The 21,212-nt window shown below is 50.5% G+C and overlaps 2 protein-coding genes across 2 annotated transcripts; both read right to left on the reverse strand.

The window, feature by feature from the left end:
• Positions 1-3,841: 3,841 nt before the first annotated feature.
• Positions 3,842-5,754, reverse strand: LOC105914479. Its single transcript, XM_022827276.1, has 3 exons — positions 5,464-5,754; positions 5,110-5,302; positions 3,842-3,949 (listed from the first exon to the last, which is right to left on the reverse strand). The coding sequence occupies exons 1-3, from the start codon at positions 5,585-5,587 to the stop codon at positions 3,925-3,927; spliced, it is 342 nt and encodes a 113-aa protein (XP_022683011.1). The 5' UTR covers positions 5,588-5,754; the 3' UTR covers positions 3,842-3,924.
• Positions 5,755-18,238: 12,484 nt separating this feature from the next.
• On the reverse strand, positions 18,239-19,315 carry LOC106804342. Its single transcript, XM_014805205.1, has 2 exons — positions 18,860-19,315; positions 18,239-18,568 (listed from the first exon to the last, which is right to left on the reverse strand). Exons 1-2 carry the CDS (start codon positions 19,313-19,315, stop codon positions 18,239-18,241), a joined length of 786 nt encoding a protein of 261 aa, XP_014660691.1.
• Positions 19,316-21,212: the final 1,897 nt, after the last annotated feature.

A 21,212-nucleotide genomic window follows, 5' to 3' on the forward strand; every position in this document is an offset into this window, starting at 1 on the left:
ATCAAAATACCCATTTTCTCCACACTGGAGGCAATACAATTTGGCTCCAGCGGACTTGGTCGACTTATGCTTTATTGGACAGTTATTGGCATAATGGCCTTCTTCACCGCATCTGAAGCATAATACTTTTACACATCCATCTTGTTTTTCTTTCTGCTCCCTAGTAACTCTCGGTGGATTAACTAGTGCATCAAGATTCTTATTGATGGGGTTGCCATGTGGATGGTGAACAACTTTAGGCTGTGGTTGGTGGGAACTAGGCTGAGTCTTGTTATCTGCCAATGGTTGTGGTAACTTCATCTTCTCTTGACTTGCTTTACTATTTGGCTTCTTGGCTCGCCTACTCCTCCAAGGCTGAAATTCTTTGGAAGAGATACTCCAACCCTCAAGGTTCATAGTCTGAGTACTATCTTCATCTTGAGTAACTTCCTCTAGGGATGGCCCTTGGGCATACAACTTCCTCTTCTTATTGATATCTAAATGATGATGCTGTCTGGCTTTAGCTGTCATTAGGCTATCTTCTTTCTGGAGACATGGAAGATGATGGTGTTCACAACATTGGCATGTTCCTGGAATCCTAACATCTTCATATTGTGTCTCCATTTCTAGCTCCGACGTTCCATGGCTTCTCTTGTTCCTTTGACAGTTCCAGGCTTCAGCAACTTTCCTCTTCACTGGTCCAGTGGGAATTCTAGCCTTGGTCATCTCCATGTTATGAGGGAATGATGTGTCAGTCTGTATCCTTCCTTGTAAGGCTTGAGCCTGCATGGCTAATAGCTTCTTGTTGTCGAATGGTGGTGGAACAGACGGAACCTGATGGTCATTACTGGTGATAGGGTTGTGGTTCCAAGGGAGTGATGCTTGCCCTGTGATGTATTGATGGATATGGACCATGGTTTGAGACATTGCTTGTAAGTTCTGCATTTGTGTTACCATATACTCTAACATCTTGCGTTCGAATGATGCGGCTACAGGTGGAATATTAAGATCTCCTTCATTGGCTCTATCTTCATGATTTTCATTGGGACTCGCCATTTGGTTGCGTGATAAAGATAGGATCAGTAGAAAATAGGAAATGAATAAAATTGCAGAACAAGGTAGAGCACTTCATGATATCTTCGTCTTTTCTTGGGTCATCATCCGAGTAAGGTAGAAGGAAGGATAGAAAGTAGCGAGGTGGCAAGAAATCTAGGCTAGGGCCTTCTTTTCTTCGGCTTGCTTCTATTTCGACGGTGATGGTGGCGATAGCCTCCGCTTGTTGGCATTGGTGTTGCCTTCACTCTCTTCTTTATGTCCATCAGAATTGGGAGATAGAAAGAAAAAATAACAAGGATGTGGGAGGTACAAGCAGATTCGAAGAGAGAAAAGAAAACAAAGAGGTGGGAGACAACAAGTTCCTTATGGTAGAGTGGATAGCCTTCCATCTTTGCTTATCGAGAGTAGAATCTCCCTGCTTTCTTCATCTTCTTTGGTCCTTGTAATCATCATTAGAGTAAGATGGAGATCAGAGTAAAGCCTTATATTCTTCAACTTGCTTCTAGCGAGACGGTGGTGGTGATGTTAACTCCTGCTTGTTGACGTTATTATTGACTTTAGTTCTCTCTTTTCTGACGTCCTCCAATAGCTCAGGTAGAAAGGAATATATGGCAAGGATATGGGAGATTCAAAAGAAGAACCCATCTAGGCAACTGATGTTATTGTAGGTAGAAGACCCACAATACACCAACAATCATTACAAAGAAACAAATCAGACAATTTCATAAAGACAAGCATCATCATGCAAACATAGAATTCCACCAGTCAACACAGAGTCAAGAAACGATGCTAAACGTTGTTGTTAAGGCTGCAAGGGGTACTCCTAAGCAGGGGTTGTTTGGTAAGGCTTCAACGTGCTTGATGTAGGCATCCTTCAGCTTGTGCAATGTAGAATTTTGCTTCTCGATCGTAGTTGCGGTGAGGGTGGCATAGTTCTCCTGTTGTTGCTTGACTTCTTTGGTGGTGAGTTGGTAGCCTATTCTTTAGATGACTTGGATAGGTTTTAGGATACACGGTATGGATCATCTAAATATTTTTTTTAAATAAAACGAGACACTTTGGAATCAAAAGTCAAGGGAAAGATTCCAAGGTAGCATTTATTTGAAAAGAAACGAGAGGTACAATGGGGAAGATGGATATACTGAAAATAAAGTTAAGGAAGAGATAGGTTTACAAGGATAAGTAAGTAAGGAAAACATGAATGAGATAAATGAACAGGGGATTAGAGAGTAGTAATATCACTAAGAAATCAAGGAGGTGTATTGCATCAAACAGGTAAGATCATTCATCAAGAAGGAGATGCATGATCAAGATCAAGCAGTGATCAAGGAGAGAGGAAATAAATAGACAATGATTGAGGGTCTAACATTTGCAAGACAAGAAGTGCAAATGAAAAGAGCTCAAGTTATCAAAGAGGATTGAGAAAAGAAAATGATCAAGGAGTGAGAATATTTTTCAGAAAGGTCAAGGATAAGGCAGGAATTGTTTATAAAACAGACCTTAGGAAGTGACCATTGCTATCTAGGCTTACGTCCTACAGTCGATACGGCTCTGATACCACTTCTGTCACACCAGGTTTTAAGGACAAAACCAAGTGCTTTCTATATGTATGCCAGGATCAAGTTTCATACATATAGTGACATCATAAGTGAATAACAGCAACAGTATCACGTAAAAAGATACAAATAAAGACTTACAAACCATCAGACATATACAGCTTAATTATGGAAACGGAGGCTCCAAACTTCACAGGCAATCGACTGGGGGTTGCGTACGCCTAGAACTCAGCACCATCTTCACAACAACTTCATAGCAGCTTCTTCTTCTGAGGAACGTTGTTTATAGCAAGGGTGAGCACTTGTCGTACTCAGCAAGTGTGAGGAGAATATGAATGCAAGGTTAAACAAGGAAAGGCTGACTGGTTGACTGCATTAAGCATTTTTAGTTGGTCAAATTTTATTAGCACCTGATTACTAAGGTATAAGTATATACCAACCCACAATTAATATAAACATAAACATAAGCCATAAGCACATGGCAGAAACATAACCATAAGCCATAAGCATATGGCACAACCATAACCATAGCATAAACCACAATTTAAATCCATCTTCAAGTGTATTAATCATGTGAGGGTCCAGGCCGCTCTTAACCGTGAGCACGGCTGATCGATCAGTTTTACACTCTGCAGAGGTTGCACATCTTTACCCACAAGTCGCGTAAAAGTTCAAAAGAACTTTAGACCCAACCACGCTTGTGCTGATCAGGCACAATACCACACTTCCGAGGTGTGATTGCATAGGGACGCTACGAGGCCTTTACAAAGATTCGCTAGCAATGTGGTAACCCGCTAAGGTTTCAGGTCGAAGCGAAACATAGCAGTCCCCTAGAGGGTATAGTGTCTTAGCCAAGCCCACATCCCAAGAGAGCGAGTGCTATACCCCATCAACGCCTCCCCTCTTGCCCTTTCGGTAAAGTTACCCCAAACTAGAGTTTCTAATTATTCAGCCAAGACCAGAGCCATTTAGTCTTGTGGTAGCACTATTTTCCTAGGTGGTCGCTCCATGTTCCAATTAAATATGGTAATCTTGTATTAACAAAAGGTATATCATAAATAGAATAAGTTCACCATGTTGTTCATTAGAACCACCATAACCCAAGTATAGCAGCTAAGCATAGCTACCCAACAGAAAGGTAAACCCAGGTTGGCAAGGAATAATCATAAAAACTAGGCAAACCTTAATAGGACCCATCAAATTTAATGCAAGCATATGCAATAGTGATTAAACAAAATTATTGGGACAAAAGCACAAGGACACACTTGCCTTTCTCCAACGAAAAGTTACTCTTACTTCTCTTCGGCTCTTGCTCACTTGAAACTCGTACTCTTCAGAGCTTCCGAACGGCGATCCTTCTACTCGAAGCAAACACCGGTACAAACATACAAGCGAACAACAAGTACAACTAAGAACAATACACCAAATCAATAGAAAAGCTTTAAAAGAGCGTACTAAAAGATAGGGCTCACTTCTATGATTACGCGAACGCAGGAAACGCTTAAAACGGAACTATGGTTGACAAAAAAAAACTATCGAAAGATTTGAATTATAAAAGAAAGATAAGAGCTACAAGCTTTATTTATTTTAGTTGAGAAAAGCAATGTAAAGATATTTCACAGAAATATCCTTAGTTAGAATTAATCAAGTCATATTTATATTTTCATAAGAAAAGACGGTGTAAAGCTTAGTCCAATTTTATTTATAAATATTTGAGTACAATTTATGCAAATTAAACATTTAATTTAAAAATAAGATACATGTAGACATCTAAGCGTATAGCTTTACATCTCGAGTTCAACTAAGTAGATTAAATTAAAAACACATTTATATTTATATTAGCCAAATTAATATTTAATTATGAAAACTCGAGATATAACCTATACAGATTTTATTTAGAAAATAAATTGAATAAACATTAATCAAATTGAATTTAATTTATGAAACGCCGAGGTATAACTCTTAGTGGCTTTTACTTGGAGGAATTATTTAGATAGGCATTAATCCAATTAACTTTAGTTTATGAAAAACCGATATATAACCTAATTGGCTTTTATTTAGAGGAGGGTATGAAGTAGGTATTAATCAAATTAACAATTATTATGGAAAATGATGTTTAACACTAAATAGATTTTATTTAGAGAAGAACTCGTTTGTCAGGCATTAATCAATTTTAATATAAATTTTATTTTCAAAAACATGTGTGAAGGAAAACATTACCACTAATGTGTAATTTACATCATTATTAATCTAACGCAACTTGAACGGACAAAAACGGAATTAAAACGTAGAATCTATGGGTTAAACAAGGTTGTAGGGGTCTAAACATAATTAACCGTAGACTTGGAGGGTTAGCTGAGAAGATTGGCAAGACACAAGGAATAGTGCTCGCGAAAAGGTTAAAGGACGGGGTTAGATTTGCAAAACCGCAGGGGCTGGACTGGATCTAGGGAAACTAATAGATCCAGGGGGTTATCTGCTAGTTTGCCAAGACACAAAGAAGAAGATAACTAATTACCTATTGCTTCCGGGATCTATTTGCAAAACTGCCTTGTCTTCTTCATCCTCCCATCCGGTTAATCCTGTGACCGAGCCAGGACCTCCAACCGGCGGCCAAGCCTGACGGCGGCGGTGGCTGCTGGCCCCAGCGGTGATGTGGCCATGAGGTGCAGGCGGCAGCTCGGCCAGGAGCCACGCGACGGACAGGGTGCCTGCGAGCAGAAACAAACAGGCAGTCTGTTACGGTTGTGTTACTGTTGCAGAAACAAGGAAAAGAGAGAGAATGAGGGGATCGTCGGAAACGAAGTCCGATCTCGCGCATGAACGGCAAAATGGAACGATATCGACGAGACGAACAAGGTGGTGTGCTCACTTTCGGCCAGAGATGAACAATGGCGGTGGAAAAGCTCGCCGGAGTTGGGGAAGACGACGGAGCCGACATCGGATTCATGCAATCCACCACACCACGGCGTAGAGCTCGAAGAGAGGAACTCCATGGTGGTGTCGGTTTTCGCCGGAAGTCCACGGTTTCGCCGGAAAAGCTCGCCGGAGTTTGACGAAGACCGAACTTTGACTTCAGATCTACGAAGTTAGGAGAGGTAACTCGTGAAAAGGTTTGTAGATCTGAAATCCTCGCGTCGAGACGAACGCGGTGATATATATATAGGCCACACTCGGAAAAAGATATTTTCGAGTTGACTTTTTATTTTCGGAATTTCTGATTTTATTTATCTGCGCGAAAACAATTCCAGAAATAGCTGGACTCGTTTTCTAAAGCGAGAAAAATACCTAGAAAATTCCAAAAAATCTGAGATAAATCTCAGAGATGGATTGGGACATAAAGAATCCAAATAAAATACTTGGAGCTTGTGAAAAGGATTCTAAAGCCTTCCAAAAATTGGATTTATCTCTAGGAAAAGGAGAATAAATTTCAGAAAAAGATGGAAAATTCCCGCGAGGGTCTGGGCAACGTCTAAACGCATATTCAAACTTTTGCACTCAAGAAACACCAAGATGCAGCGACATGAATGCACAGACATAGAACGACAATATTTAATTAATAAAAGCAAACAATTATTTTTCCTATACTAAGTTTCCTGTAAAGAAAAATAAATGTTGGAAAAATTTTAAATTATGAGAAAATTATTGTTTATTTATTCTTTTTATTCACATCCTGAAATTCGGAAATTTCAGGGTGTGACATTGGTGGGCCTTGGCCCGGACGTGGAGGAGGTTGTGCGCATGCGTTCTCCAGGAGGCGAAGTGGCGGAAGGTGTTGGCCCATGAAACGAGGAAGGAGGGGATGTTTTCCTGCAGCAGGTCGTGCTCACGAATTCCCAAAAAGGCGGGCGTGACGGGGCGTACCTGGCGTTGCATTAACTGCGACGGGGCCACCTGTTTCGCTTCCCACGTGTCCCCATATAAGACGGGGGGTCTGCCTTGCTGGTTCCGCCCACACCTGTTCTCAAACCTTTTTGCCTTCTCGCGCGTCCTTTGCCTTCTTGCGCGCCGTTCGCCTTCCTCCACCTAGCGCAGCGGCTTTCCTCGCCCTCTGCCGTCGAACCTTTCTCCCCTTCGCGATGGAGTCCTGGACGCGCTCAAGCTTTGGTACCTCGTGCGCCAACGGCCTCATGAGGAAAGGCCTCCTCTGCGAGAGGACCGAGAGGGACAAATGGCAGTTCCCCGAGAGGGAAGAGGTGCCAAGTCTGCCCACCGGCTACGTCGTCTCGTTCGCCCACTTCCACGAGAGGGGGTTCGTGACCCTGCCGAGCCGCTTCTTCCGCGAGCTGCTGCATCACTACGGGCTCGAGCTACAGCACCTTAATCCCAACAGGATTCAACACATCGTGGCGTTCGTCACGCTGTGCGAGGGGTTCCTGGGCATCGAGCCCAACTTCTCACTCTGGAAGTACTTTTTCGTGGTCAGCCTATACCAGAGGACCGAGAGGAAGGGAAGCCAGCAGCGGACGACCCCGGTGCCGATTGGGTGCGTCGCCATCCATCTCCGCCAGAACCGCGCTAAGGAATATATGGTGATGAAGACCGCGGTGTCCCACAAGGGGTGGCATCTGCAGTGGTTCTATGTGAAGAACTACTCTAATTCCCTCTTGCCGGCGTTCACCGGCCGCATCATCGAGGTGGCGCAAGAGCTGTGGTCATACGGTCCGGTGGAGAAGGAGAAGAAGCAGATCGCTGGTCTGCTTTAGGCCATCGAGCACCTAAAGGAGAAAGGCCTAACCGGGGCCGGAGTTATTGGGGCGTACCACGCTCGGAGGGTGGCGCTGCTGATGCTCCGGGTTCGTTCGCTCGCTGAGATGGTTCCTGGCGCGCCGACTGAGGGCACCATCCTTGTGATGGGCGTGCTTGCCGACACCGAGATCCGACAGCGAGTTCGGGAGGCCATGGACAATAAGGGCGCCGATTACCTGGTGCCCGGTCACCCTTCTACGCGCCCGGGCAAGAATTTCGTCGAGCTGGTGAGGACTTCGTGCTCTCGTTCTTCCCTTCTGCATTTCTTGGTTCGTCGCTCTGACACGGAGCCTTTGTGTCTGCAGGGCCACATGACCTAGGTCATGGACTCACGCCTGCCGGTGCCAGAGGATATAGAGCGGCAGCAGCAGAACCGCCTCCTCGCCGAGGAGCAGAAGAGGCATAAGGACAAAGAGACGGCAAGGAAGAAGAAGAAGGCCACCAAGGAGCTCCAATGGTGGCGACGGGGCAAGGTCGTGTCGAACGACCACGATGACGACGATGAGGATGAAGAGGAGGAAGACGAGGAGGAGGAGGAGGAGGAGGAGGAGTACATTCTGGCTCCCCGACCAAGCGTGCTCATCATCCAAGAGCAGCACCCCCAACCGGCCACGGGGGACAAGCCAAGCGGACCGCCTGCCCAGGGCCTGACGCCATAGGGCTCTAGGGCCGCGCCCCAGGAGTCGGCGCGGGGCGCGCCTCGGGAGTCGACGGAACCGACACCCGACCCTCTGCCTGCGTCACGCGAGCAGAGGAGTAGCGGCAAGCGGCCGCTGCTAGAGGCCCCGGGGTCGGCGTCGAGCTCGGAGGCGAAACATGCCCGTCGTCCTCGCGCTGAGGGAGTGTACGTGGAAATTCCTCGCGCACCTTGTTCTTTTCCCGGCAACGAGCCATCTTTGATGATGTTGTTTTTGTTTCACAGTGCCGCCCCTCGGGACTTTGACCCGCCGTTGGCACTGAAGAAGGCGCTACGGGTGTCATCCGTCTCCGCGGGGCGAGCCGCGACCCCGCCGGCGGCGAGCGGCGGTGTCGCCGGGGAGACTGCGGAGCCTACTGCGGAGGCGGCCTCTGCGACGGCAACCGGAGGAGGGGTGCCGCAGCTGAGCATGGGGCAAGGTCCGGCCCCTGCTCCACCTTCTGCCTCCGCGGCTGACCCTGCGGGACAAGGTGTTGCCCCTGGGGTCCCCCCGACCGGCGAGGTGATACACCTCGACGACGAGGCGGAGGAGGAGCTTGCGGCTCCGGTGGCGATGGCGGAGATGGCGGCAGCGGTGGAAGAGGGAAAGTCTGCCCCCGCGGCCGCGATGGGGACAACGACGGTGGCGGAGGCGGGGACACCCGCCCCCAGCGGCCGCAATGGAGACGCCAGCGGCGGCGGGGGTGGGGACACCTGCCCCGGCGGCCGCGACGGAGGCAAGGATGCCTGCCCTAGCGGCCGCGATGAAGGCTGCGGTGGCAGCGGGGACGGGAACACTCACTCCGGTAGCTACGACGGAGACGGTGGCGGACGCGGATGGAGCAGGATGGGCGTCAGCGTCGACGACGGCTGCGGCGACTTCGACAGATATGGCGACGCATGTGCCGGAGTCGTCAACGAGGCTGGTGGCTTCTGGGGTGATAGCACCTGCCCCGGCGGCGGCATCAGGGACGGCGCCGCCGGGGTCGGGCAGAGCGGCTTGGAAGTGTGAATTCTTGTTGGAGAGTGTCAAGATCTTGGGACACACAATCTCTCGGAACGGCATAGCAGTGGACCCTAGCAAGGTACAGGAGGTCATGGACTGGAAGCCACCCACTTCAGTTCACCAGATCCAAAGTTTTCTTGGACTAGCAGGCTATTATCAGTGTTTCATCCCAGATTTCTCCAAGATAGCTAAGCCAATGACTGAGCTGCTGAAGAAGGAAGTCAAGTTTGTGTGGAGCAACAAATGTGAAGAAGCCTTCCACACCTTGAAACAATTGTTGACTTCTGCCCCCGTTTTAGCTCAACCCGACCCTTCTAGGCCGTTTGACGTATACTGTGATGCCTCTAGCACTGGACTTGGGTGTGTTCTTATGCAAGACAACCGAGTCATTGCCTATGCCTCACGGGCGTTGCGACCTCATGAGCTAAACTACCCGACCCATGATCTTGAGCTAGCAGCAGTGATTCATGCCCTAAAAATATGGAGACACTATCTAATGGGCATCCACTTCAACATCTACACTGATAGCAAGAGCCTCAAGTACATCTTCACTCAAGCCGACCTCAACATGCGCCAAAGAAGATGGTTGGAGTTGATTAAGGATTATGATTTGGAAGTACATTATCACCCCGGCAAGGCCAACGTGGTAGCAGACGCTCTCAGCCGCAAGGCCCATTGCAATTGCTTGTCGGCAACCAACTTCACAGAGACCCTATGTCATGAGATGGGAAAACTTAGTTTGGAGATTATTTCCTATGGAACCCTCAGTCATATTTCCCTTGAGTCTGCTTTGGAGGACTGAATTGGGATGGCACAGTTGGAGGACGAGGAAATAAAGCGAATTAAAAGGAAGATTTCATGGAAGGATGAAGGGTATAAGCATTTCCGATAGGATGAGAATAGGAGAGTGTACTATGGGAACCTGTTGGAGGTATTCCCTAGAGGCAATCATAGAGATGATGATATTCCATTTGTATCCATGATTTGTATATTGTGTTCATTGAATATCCATTAAAGGCTACTTGAATTGATTTGCAATTATGTGAATTGTATGTGAAACTCTTTACTTGTATGGTTATTCTAAAGTTGTCCCTAGTCGGAGTTCATGCGAGGACACACATGAATATTAGACTAGCACATGTATTAGTTGATGACTATGTTTCACAAGTCATGGACATGGAGATGTTGAACTAATAGTGTGGACACATGTGGAGACATGTGCTAGGACTGACCCAACATGAGAAGTAGTTCTCTCTTTAAACAACATATACGCTTTGTCCTTAGACCTGAGATTGTCGCATGTATTCTAGATGTGGATCGACCTACTTAGGGGCTATCAAACACTACACCGTAACAGGGTAGTTACAAAGGTAGCTTTCAGGTTTGTCAAGAAGCATGCTATAAGACTAGGTCAATAAAGATTTTCAAGATGGGATTTGCCCCTCTCTGATTGAGAGAGATATCTCTGGGCCCCTCGAGTGATCGGATCCGAAAATGCATGGCCATGCTACGTACGGTTAAGAGTTAACCTACAAAGGGATTCCGAATCACAGGATCGAGAAAGAGCAGTCGGCTTGAAGCTAGACCAAATATCGTGAGGCAAAGGGAATAGCATGTATATTATGTTGTGATGGTTCGTCTGATATGATCTTCGTGTGCGTATAGGAGTTGGCATGTCTTGCTAGAGGCTGCTACCGACTATTGGGCCGAGTAGGAGTACTCGGGCCATGTCTATACGTATTCGAACCCATAGGGTCACACACTTAAGGGGCTGGAAGCCCAATTCGGATCTGATCCGAGTTGGATTAGGTTTAGAAGTACTAATGGGCCTCGGACCCAGAGGCCCGTCAGGAACCTCTATAAATAGAGGGGTGGGGGCGCCCTAGGGTTTACACCTTTTGGCGAAACACATCTGCCGCGCCTCCCACGCCCTCGCCTATTGCAACTCACGGATCTAGCAGTCCGGCTTGCGACACTTCCTCCCTGCACGTGTGGATACCTTGGAGGTGTTGCGCCTGCAGCACTTGGACGAGCCGCCGATGAGCCACGACGAGCCGACGATGAGCCGCGGCACGAGGGCGATCTTGCTGCACGTGGACGAGCTGCTGAGGAGCTCCTGGACGTTGACGTGATCGACTACGTACGACTACGTTGATCGACTACGTACGACTACGTGATCGTCTTCACTGCCTCGGCGCATATCTACATCTTCCGCACCAGTAGTGCGTCGAGTGGTAATCCCGTGATCCTTATACGGCAGCTCTTCCTGGTTTTACGCGGTAGAAATGTTGATTTGCGCTAGTGTAGCCTACCTTGTATCCCTATAGAACCGACTTGTTGTCCCATTCGACCCCACTCTTAAAAAGCAACTCCTAGATGAAGCCCATCTCTCCAAGTTCTCGATCCACCCTGGCAGCAATAAAATGTATCATGATCTCCGTCAAACTTTCTGGTGGAGTGGAATGAAGCTAGAAATTGCACGCTATGTCTCGGAATGTGACACCTGCCAATGTGTCAAGGCTAGCCATTTGAAGGTAGCAGGTACCCTGCAACCGCTACCTATCCCATCCTGGAAATGGGAAGACATCATCATGGATTTCATTGTTGGACTGCCCCCTACATCTCAGTGACATGACTCCATTTGGGTTATCATAGACCACCTCACCAAGTTTGCACACTTTCTGCCTGTCCACACCACCTACACGCCCAAGAAGTATGCAGAGCTGTATCTTGACCGCATTGTTTCTCTACATGGTGTGCCAAGGACGATCATATTTGATTGAGGTGTTCAGTTTGTAGCACGTTTTTGGGAACAGCTACAAGCATCTCTTGGCACCAAGCTCATCCGTAGCTCGACCTATCATCCCCAAACCGATGGTCAGACCGAAAGAGTAAATCAGATCCTTGAAGACATGCTACGAGCTTGTGTCATCCACTATGACAAGAATTGGGATAAGTGCTTACCATTGGTAGAGTTCTCCTATAACAATAGCTACCAGACTAGCTTGAAGATGGCACCGTTTGAAGCCTTATATGGTCGGAGATGTCGGACACCATTGAATTGGTCACAAGTTGGAGAAATACAAACCTATGGTCCTGAGCTAGTAGTAGAAGCCGAAGAGCAAGTTAAGATAATTCAAGCAAATCTCAAGGTGGCCCAATCTCGACAGAAGAGTTACTCCGACAAGAGGAGGAGACCCATGTAGTTTGACATTGGTGATCATGTATATCTTCGAGTCTCCCTGACCAAAGGAGTGCAACGGTTTGGAGTAATAGGAAAATTGGCTCCCCGTTACATTGGCCCTTATGAGATTGTGGGAATTTGCGGACCCGTTGCTTACCGGATCCAACTACCCAAGCAGCTCTCGACCATTCATGATGTTTTCCATGTCTCCAAACTGAAGAGATGTGTCCAAGTCCCAACTGAGATCTTGGAACAGGAGCAACTTCAAATCGAGCCCGACCTGACCTATGCTGAGTACCCGGCCAAAGTTCTCGACCGTAAGGAGAGGCACACCCGACGACAAGTGGTGAAAATGTATAAGATACTTTGGACCAACCACACGGAGGAGGAAGCAACATGGGAAACAGAGGAGTATCTGAACAAGCACTTTAGAGGTTTTCTTTTCAGCCAGGAAGGTAAGAACCGCACACCCCCACTGGTTGCCCTTACACCCGAATCTCGGGACGAGATTCTTATTAAGGGGGGTAGGCTGTAACGACTCAGGTTCATCAGCCGAGTTAATCTTAAGACTAGTTCCCAAATCTGCAGTTCTAATCAGCCCCGACCCCTGACACCCAACAACCCGATGTTTCTCTCTAAGTCCCAAAAGCCAATGTTCCTCCAAACTTTGGAGCTGTGGGAGAGCCAGAGACTGGAAGGTGGACCCAAAACCAGATCCCACGGATCTCTCGGGTCAAACGCGCCAGAGCAAGCTGGCACCCTGCTTCAGAGCCTCTCCGCCGCGTGGCTTAACCTCCCCAATGAGCCCCGCCTCGCCCAGTCGCTGGCCACGACCAGACGGATCAGCGCGCCTCCTTCCTAATCGCGCGCAGAAGCGCCCTGCAGACTCTCCGCCTCGCCTCCCGCGCTCATCATCTCACCTGGATCCCCAGCCGCGCGCCCCAAGACCTTCCGGCTTTTCCGTCACCCCCCCAGTTGCGCTGCCCACGCGCGCGCCCCACGACGATGCCACCTTTGCCAACCACGAATCCAGCAGTGACAACTCCTATTCCTGCCTCACCAGTAGCGTGCCCCGGCAAAGCTGCTAGTTCAGCGCCTGCTAGCGTTGCCGCTTGCCCTGTCACCTCGCCTGCAGCGCCCTCGCCTACAATGCCCCCTTCCTTTCTTCCTGCCACACGCTAGCCGAGCCGCCGCACCCAATCCGCCGCTTGATGCGACCAGACCCGCGCTCACCCTCACTAATCCTTCTCTCCGACAAAACCACACCTGCACAAGCTCTGTCTCCAGTGCCCAATGAGCAAAGACTCTATCCCCGAAGCTCCGCTTCGCCGGCAAATGGAGGTGCCGCCCAATCGTCGCCCAATTGCCACCACGGCAGAGCACTTCATCCTGATCGACCTGATCCTCACGCTGCCCAGCCTCCCTCTCTTCCGCACAGCTATAAAAGGGAGTACCAGAGCCTCTACCGGAGTTTCCTTCGCCATCGTTGCCTTGCCGCATCTTCCTCTATTTCCTGCTCAAGCGCTGCCACCTAAGCTATTGAGGAACCCCCCTCTCCGCTCAACTTCCGCCTTTTCCCAACCCACCAGCCACTTGTTTCCTCCGCACGGTGCTAGAGCTTACTTGTGTCAACAAGAAGCACAGCTGCCGCCGGAGCACCGTCGGACCTCACCGCCGCCCAAGCCTTAGCGCCTTAGTCCTTCCACCCAAGTCTGTTCCTTCCCGACCCCAAGACTTCACCAGTAGGCCTAAAGGTAAGCTGCTGACCCCCTTCCCTATTCGCCCGACCCCTTTTTCCGTCTCGCCCGACCCTGTCTGTTTCACCCGACCCCTTTTCCGTCTCGCCCGACCCTGTCTGTTTCGCCGAGCCTTATCCGCCTCGCCCGAGGGCTCGGCTGTATCTTTTTCTTTGACCCAAGGGTATCTGTGTAAAATTTTGGGGACTTCTCTGTGTTAAGTCTAAGGACCCCGGTACAGTTATTCCTTAGGTCTGAGAGTCAGATCATAAGTTTCTCCCAATCCGACCCTTTTGTCTTGTTCTCTATCAACTGAAGCTTGGAATTCCACACTTTTCCTGTAGCTTTGCTACAAGTTTCTGGGCTAAAGCTTGCAAGTGTTGTTGAAATAACCGTCTAAGTGTTAACCCCTGCATTTGCATTCGTGTAGAACTAAATCTCGCCGACGGCACCTACGAGCTGCATCCGGTGCTAGAAGACGGAGCGGTAGCTGAGCTGCCGACTGCAGGAGCTGAAACCGAGTGCGCCGAAGATCAGTCTGCCTCCACCCCGCTTGAAGGCAAGCCCCGGAGCATGACCCCAACCTTCTAAACTTACACATGCCTTCCATTGTTTGTATGTGCATTTACGTTACAGGAGTTGTTTGAAACCATAGATGCATGACTTAGTTCCCTTGATCTGAACACTAGTCTGATAAGTCCGAGTAGTTACATTGCTTAATAGGACTCGGTAAAAGTCGAGTGATTTCCTGTCACTCGCGAGTTATAGGAGTTCGTTGTTCTCCTTCTGGTTACAACTATAAGGACGGTGGACGGGGCAGGGCCTAATGAACTCTTTTGGTGGTCGGTGGATCGCCCCATCTGTCTATAAGAAGTTGCTTAAGGTCGGAAAGTGTTGGTGTTCGTGATCAAGTGTTTGAAGGTACTAATCTCATACCTAGTATGGGATGGGGAAGCCTAGTACCTGATTGAACTAGGGCGTGGCTTATACCCCTGCTGTCCCTGGAACGAGGTTCCCATGGTGCATCATGTGGGTGCAAGTGCGGCCACAGTATGACAAGAGGTTGGGACTGTGGAGCATTGCATGCTAAGGGAAGTTTGGACCTGACACGTGCCTGGGAATTGATGGGGACGGCCGACACAGGAAGTGACCCTTTGTGGTGCGCGGATGTCATGAGATTAGGTTCACCATGCATGGTTAAAAAACTCGAATCGATTTGTCTGCCTCTCACAGTTTGAGACTGCTTGATCGCTATGCTACACTGAGTAAAGATGGAACATGATGATGATATGAACTCGATGCTTGTTCTACACATTGTTGTTGGAAGCTATGTTTGTTTAGCATAAGTTGCCAATGTAGACTGGTTAATGAACATAGAATCTGAGCTAAAATATTGAAAGTAAGGACCTACTGTAGTCGCTTTTGGCAAAACCAACCCCTCAGCCAAAGAGCCTTGCATGTCTAGAAGTGGTGGAGTAGTTTTTCCCACCAGTCGGTTAAGTCTTGTTGAGCTTAGCAGCTCAGCCTTGCTTGTGGCATCTCTTTTAGGTGAAGTTGAAGCTTCTGAGTTTGCTGTTGTTGGCACTTGGCCACCCCAGCTTCCTCCTGGATGGATGGTCGAGTGGGATCCCTCCTTAGACGGCGAGGAGCAGGATCACTGATGTCCTATTTGGCCTCACCAGGGACATCCGACCCCGACGCTAGCTTCCACTATATTTACCTTTTTCAGCTGCTCTTGAACTTGTAAAACTCTGATTCTTGAACCAGTGTTGGAATAAATTGTTGAACTTGGTTAACTTGGATGATCTGTTGTATTCTCTGGAACCACTCACCTTCATGTGAGCTATGCTAACTCGATCCTGTATAAGTGGTTTTATCGGATGAAATCCGACGGATTGTCGAGTTAACTTGATTAAAGCATATGATCGCATGTTAGGCGACTTAAATATGCATTAGTCAAGTTAATCCGAGGTGTTCCGCCACACCTTGCCCCGGTTAGCCCCGTCCCCAAGGCGTAGGGTGGGACCACCCTGCGCTGGAGGTCCCGTGATGACCCGCAGAGACCCCTCTTCGTGCTGGATGACGTCAAGGAGTGGGGCAAGTGGCAGGCGGTGCAGGGTGGGCTTACAAATGTCCACGCTACCCTGTCTTCCGTGATGGGGGAGCTGGACGACGTCGTCGTCCCCGGTGGCCAGGTACGGTGTTTTCTCCGGTGGTTGTTTTTCTCTCGTTTCTCCGTTGCTGAGCATAATTTGTTTTGTAGGCCCTCCAGGAATGCAGCCGGGGGAAATCCGATTTCCTCCAGCTCAAGCGGGGGCTCTGGGATCACTTCTCCATGGAGAGGCAGCAGACCGGGGAGCTGACCGCGCAGGTCGCCGCCGCTCAGCAGGTCATCACCGACCTGCGTAGGCGCGAGCAAGCGGCATGGGAGGATGCGCGGCAGGCGAAGGACAAGTTCCAGGCCGTCATCGAGAAGGCTCGCCTCGATCTCGAGGAGTTCCAGACGGCTGCCGAGAAGACCCGCCACGATCCTGAGGAGCTCGCACGGCTGAAGGAGGACTATGAGGCCCTTCAGAAGACCGTCGAGCGTATCCGGCGCGAGCAGCAGAAGGCTTGGCAGGAGCGGGACTCCGAGGCGATCCGGAAGGCTGAGGTCGAGAAGATAGCGGCCGAGCTTGGGGCAGAGGTCAGTCAGCTCCATGTGTGAGTGCAGGGGCTTCAGACCACCATGGCCTAGGGGCTCGACCGGGAGCGTGAGCTGAAGGCTCAATTGGAGGGTAACGCTCTTCTCATTTCTTTGCTTTTGCGGTGTTGCGATGGTTTCTGACTTGGACTTTTGTGGACGGACCTCACAGACGAACTCGCCCAGCTGAGGGAGATCCTCGATGCAGAGCGCGCCGAGCATAGCAACCTGCGGGACGTGGTCCGCGTTGTCTGCGATGGCCTCGGTGTGGTCCAGGGAGAGGGGACGAGTTCGTTGGTGGTTCGTGTCCTTGGGGCATACCGGCGGGCTCGTGAGATCGCTCGGGTGGCGCTTCACGTTGGCGTGAGGCGGGCCTTCGGCATCTTCAGCTCGCACTACTCCGGAATCAACTTCGCCGGGATGAGCGGGGGGTATGGCTCCGGCTACTCCGAGGCCGAGCTTGACGAGATCGATGCATCGGTGCTCAACCCAGCGGAGGCCTTGGCGAAGCTTCTGGAGGATGAGGCCATCCCGCCGGAGGACCCGAGGATGAGTTAGTTGTATCGGGCTTAGATGCCCCAAAATATGTAAATATGTTAGTCAACTTTGAACTTGCTTTTGTGATGGCCGCAGAGGCCTTTTCTATAACTTATTGAAAAAAGTTTTCAATCCTTTTTCTTGTTTTTTGGGTTTGGAAAGTTTAGAGTGCAAGTCGGGCACGTCAATAAGCGTTGATGAGCGAAGGCACCATAGCCGCTGGGGCGTAGGTATTTCACAGTTCAATCAGTCTTGCCTGAGCGTTGTTCTTGCACTCTTTCCTTTTCACGCCCAAACGTTTAGGAAGAGAATCGGCTCGGAGAAATGGTGTTTTGAGAAGATGTCAAGTGACTTGGGCCGGATCCCCTGATAGCCCCCAAGGGATATGCGACCCTGGGATAGGGCCAGGGTCGAATATCCCTAAGCTCGGCACAAAACTCGAACGAAATCGACTCAAAACTGTCCTTATCCGTGAATTAATAAGTTACAGAAGTATGTTATGTACAATCTTGGAAACAATAACTAAGGGTAGAAGCGTCTTAGCTGCTCTATGTTCCAAGCGTTGGTGAAGATCTTCCCGTCGGGGGTCGCCAGCTTGTATGTGCCTGGCCATAATACTTGCACGACGATGAAGGGACCCTCTCATGGAGGGGTCAGCTTGTGCCGGCCTCTGTTGTCCTGGACAAGATGAAGTACTAGGTCGCCAATGTTGAAGGCTCGGCCTCATACCTTGCGGCTGTGCTATCGCTGTAAGGCCTGCTGGTACTTGGCCGAGTGCAGTAGGGTCATATCACACGCTTCATCGAGCTAGTCCTGCGCGTCCTCGAGCGATGTCTGGTTCCCTTGTTCATCGTACGCCTTGACCCTCAGTGACCTATACTCCAGGTCAGTGGGGAGGATTGCCTTGGACACGTAGACCATGAAGAACGGGGTGAAGCCGGTTGCCCTACTGGGGTTGTCCTCAGACTCCATAGGACCGTGGGGAGCTCCGTGACCCATCGGCCGCCGAACTTTTTGAGGCGGTCGAAAATCCTTGGCTTGAGACCCTGGAGTATCATGCCATTGGCCTGTTCAACCTACCCGTTTGTGCGGTGATGCACCACAGCCGACCAGTCCGCTTGGATATGGTGGTTGTCGCAGAACTTGAGGAACTTGTTCCTGGTGAACTGCGTGCCGTTGTCCGTGATGATGGAGTTGGGTACTCCAAAGTGATGGATGATGTCAATGAAGAATTGTACCGCCTTCTTGGATTTGATCTGCGCGACGGGCCGCGCCTCGATCCACTTTGAGAACTTGTCAACGGCGACAAGCAAAAGGGTGAGGCCCCCAGGTGCCTTCTTGAAGGGTTCGACGAGGTCCAATCCCCAGACTGCGAATGGCCACGTGATGGGGACGGTCTGGAGTGCCTGTGCGGGCAGATGGGTTTGGCGCACGAAGAATTGGCACCCCTCGCAGGTGCGCACTACATGGGTGGCATCGGCTACTGCCGTCGGCCAGTAGAAGCCCTGTCGGAAGGCATTCCCAACGAGGGTTCTTGGCGCAGCGTGGTGGCCGCAGGCCCCGGCGTGGATGTCCTGTATCAAAGCCTTCCCCTACCCAATTCGGATGCAGCGCTGGAGGATGCCGGTGTGGCTCCGCTTGTAAAGCTCCTGGTCGATGATGACGAAGGATTTGGCGTGACGTGCAATCCTGCGTGCCTCCGTCTTGTTCATCTGGAGCATCTCGCGGATGAGGTAGTTGAGGTACGGGGCTCTCCAGTCAGGCATGGGGTCGGGCCCCTCTACCAGGTTTGCGTCAATCTCCATGACTTCGGGGTTGGAGGGATCAGCCTCCGGGTCCAGGCTAGATGGAGAATCGCCGACCTTTCCAAGGTTGGCGCCCGAGTCCGGGACAGGTGGTGCGTTGCCGACCTCTCCCGGGTCGGCGCCCGAGTCTGGGGCAGGTGGTGCATCGCCGACCCTTCCTGGCTCCTTGTAACGGATTGAGGGCATGTATTGGTCGCTGATGAAGACGCCGTCAGGGATGGGCTTTCGGCCGGATGCCGTCTTCGCCAGTTCGTCAGCTACCTTGTTGAAATGCCTTGCGACGTGGTTGAGCTCTAGTCTGTCGAACTTGTCTTCGATCTTGTGGACTTTGTTGCAGTACGCCGCCATCTTGGGGTCATGACAGCTCCACTCCTTCATGACTTGTTCGATGACTAGCTGGGAGTCGCCTCGGATGTCCAGCCGCTGGATACACAACTCGATGGCAATGCGAAGCCCATTGAGGAGAGCCTCGTACTCAGTGACATTGTTAGATGTAGGAAAGTGGAGGCGGATCATGTACCTCATGCGCACGCCAAGTGAGGAGATGAAGACCAGACCCGCTTCGGTGCGAGCCTTCATCAACAACCCGTCGAAGTACATCATCCAGTACTCCTGCTTCTCCGGTGCCGACGGCATCTGGATCTCCGTCCACTCCGCAACAAAGTCAGTGAGCACTTGGGACTTGATGGTTGTACAGGGGGCGTAGGTGATGCCCTGGTCCATGAGCTCGAGCGCCCACTTCGCGATCCGTCCCGTGGCGTCCTGATTTCGGATCACTTCGCCAAGGGGGAACGACGAAATAACCGTTACCGGGTGGGAGGTGAAGTAGTGGCGTGACTTCCTCTTCATGATGAGGACGGCGTAGATGAGCTTCTGGATCTGCGGGTAGTGAGCCTTGGACTCGGACAAGACCTCGCTGACAAAGTACACCGGGCGCTGCACCTTGAGGGCGTGTCCCTCCTCTTCTCGCTCCACCACCAGAGCCGCGCTAACCACGTGGGTGGTCGCCTCGATGTAGAGCAAGAGGGGCTCCCCGTCGGTCGGCGGGACCAGGATCGGGGCCTTCGTCAGGAGGTTCTTGAGCCGGTCAAGTGCCTCCTTGGCCTCGGCGGTCCACACAAAGCAGTCAGTCTTGTTCAAGAGTCGGTAGAGAGGGAGCCCCCGTTCGCCGAGGCTCGAGATGAAGCGGCTCAGGGCCACCAGGCATCCCGTGATGTGCTAAACTCCCTTTATGTTTCGAATCGGCCCCATGTCGCTGATGGCCGCTATTTTCTCTGGATTAGCTTCGATGCCGCGCATGGAGACGATGAAACCTAGCAGCATGCCCCTCGGAACCCCGAAAACACACTTTTCAGGGTTGAGCTTGATGCGCTTGTCTCTCAGCCTTTTGAAGGCTAGTTCGAGGTCGAGGATGAGCTGGTCACCCTTCTTGGACTAGACTACGATGTCATCGATGTAAGCCTCAACGGTTCGCCAGATGAGGTCCCCGAAACACTTAAGCATGCATCTCTGGAATGTAGCCCCCGCGTTTTTTAGGCCAAATGGCATCTTAACGTAGCAATAGGGGCCGAAAGGGGTGATGAAAGAGGTCGCGAGCTGGTCAGACTCTTTCATCACGATTTGATGGTAGCCGGAATATGCGTCAAGGAAGCTAAGGGTTTCGCACCCTGCGGTTGAGTCGACTATCTGATCTATACGTGGCAAAGAAAACGAATCCCTTGGACACGCCTTGTTGAGACTAGTATAATCAACACACGTCCTCCATTTCCCATTCTTTTTTCGTACAAGAACAGGATTAGCTAGCCACTCGGGGTGGTACACTTCCTTGATGAATCCAGCCGCCAAAAGCTTCTGGAGCTCCTCGCCGATGGCCTTGCACCTCTCCTCGTTGAAGCGTCGCAAGCCTTGCTTCACCAGTTTGGAGCCGGCCTTGATGTTCAAGGAGTGCTCAGCGACTTCCCTCGAGATGCCGGGCATGTCCGAGGGTTTCCACGCGAAAACGTCACTGTTCGCGTGGAGGAAGTCGACGAGCGCGCTTTCCTATTTGGGAGATAGGGCAGCGCCTATTCGTACGGTCTTGCCGTCGGAACTATTGAGGTCGTGGGGGACCTCCTTGATGCCTTCGGTGGCTTTGAAGGAGGTGTCGGATTGCTTGGAGTCCAGCGGGTCCTCGGTGCTCTCGCGAGCCGGACCGTGGGGTCCTTCGTGCAGGTGATGGTTGCGGCGTACTCGTAGCACTCTACAT

This window comes from Setaria italica, chromosome V (genome assembly GCF_000263155.2).
Source record: "Setaria italica strain Yugu1 chromosome V, Setaria_italica_v2.0, whole genome shotgun sequence".
In the NCBI taxonomy this organism is placed as follows: Eukaryota; Viridiplantae; Streptophyta; class Magnoliopsida; order Poales; family Poaceae; genus Setaria; species Setaria italica.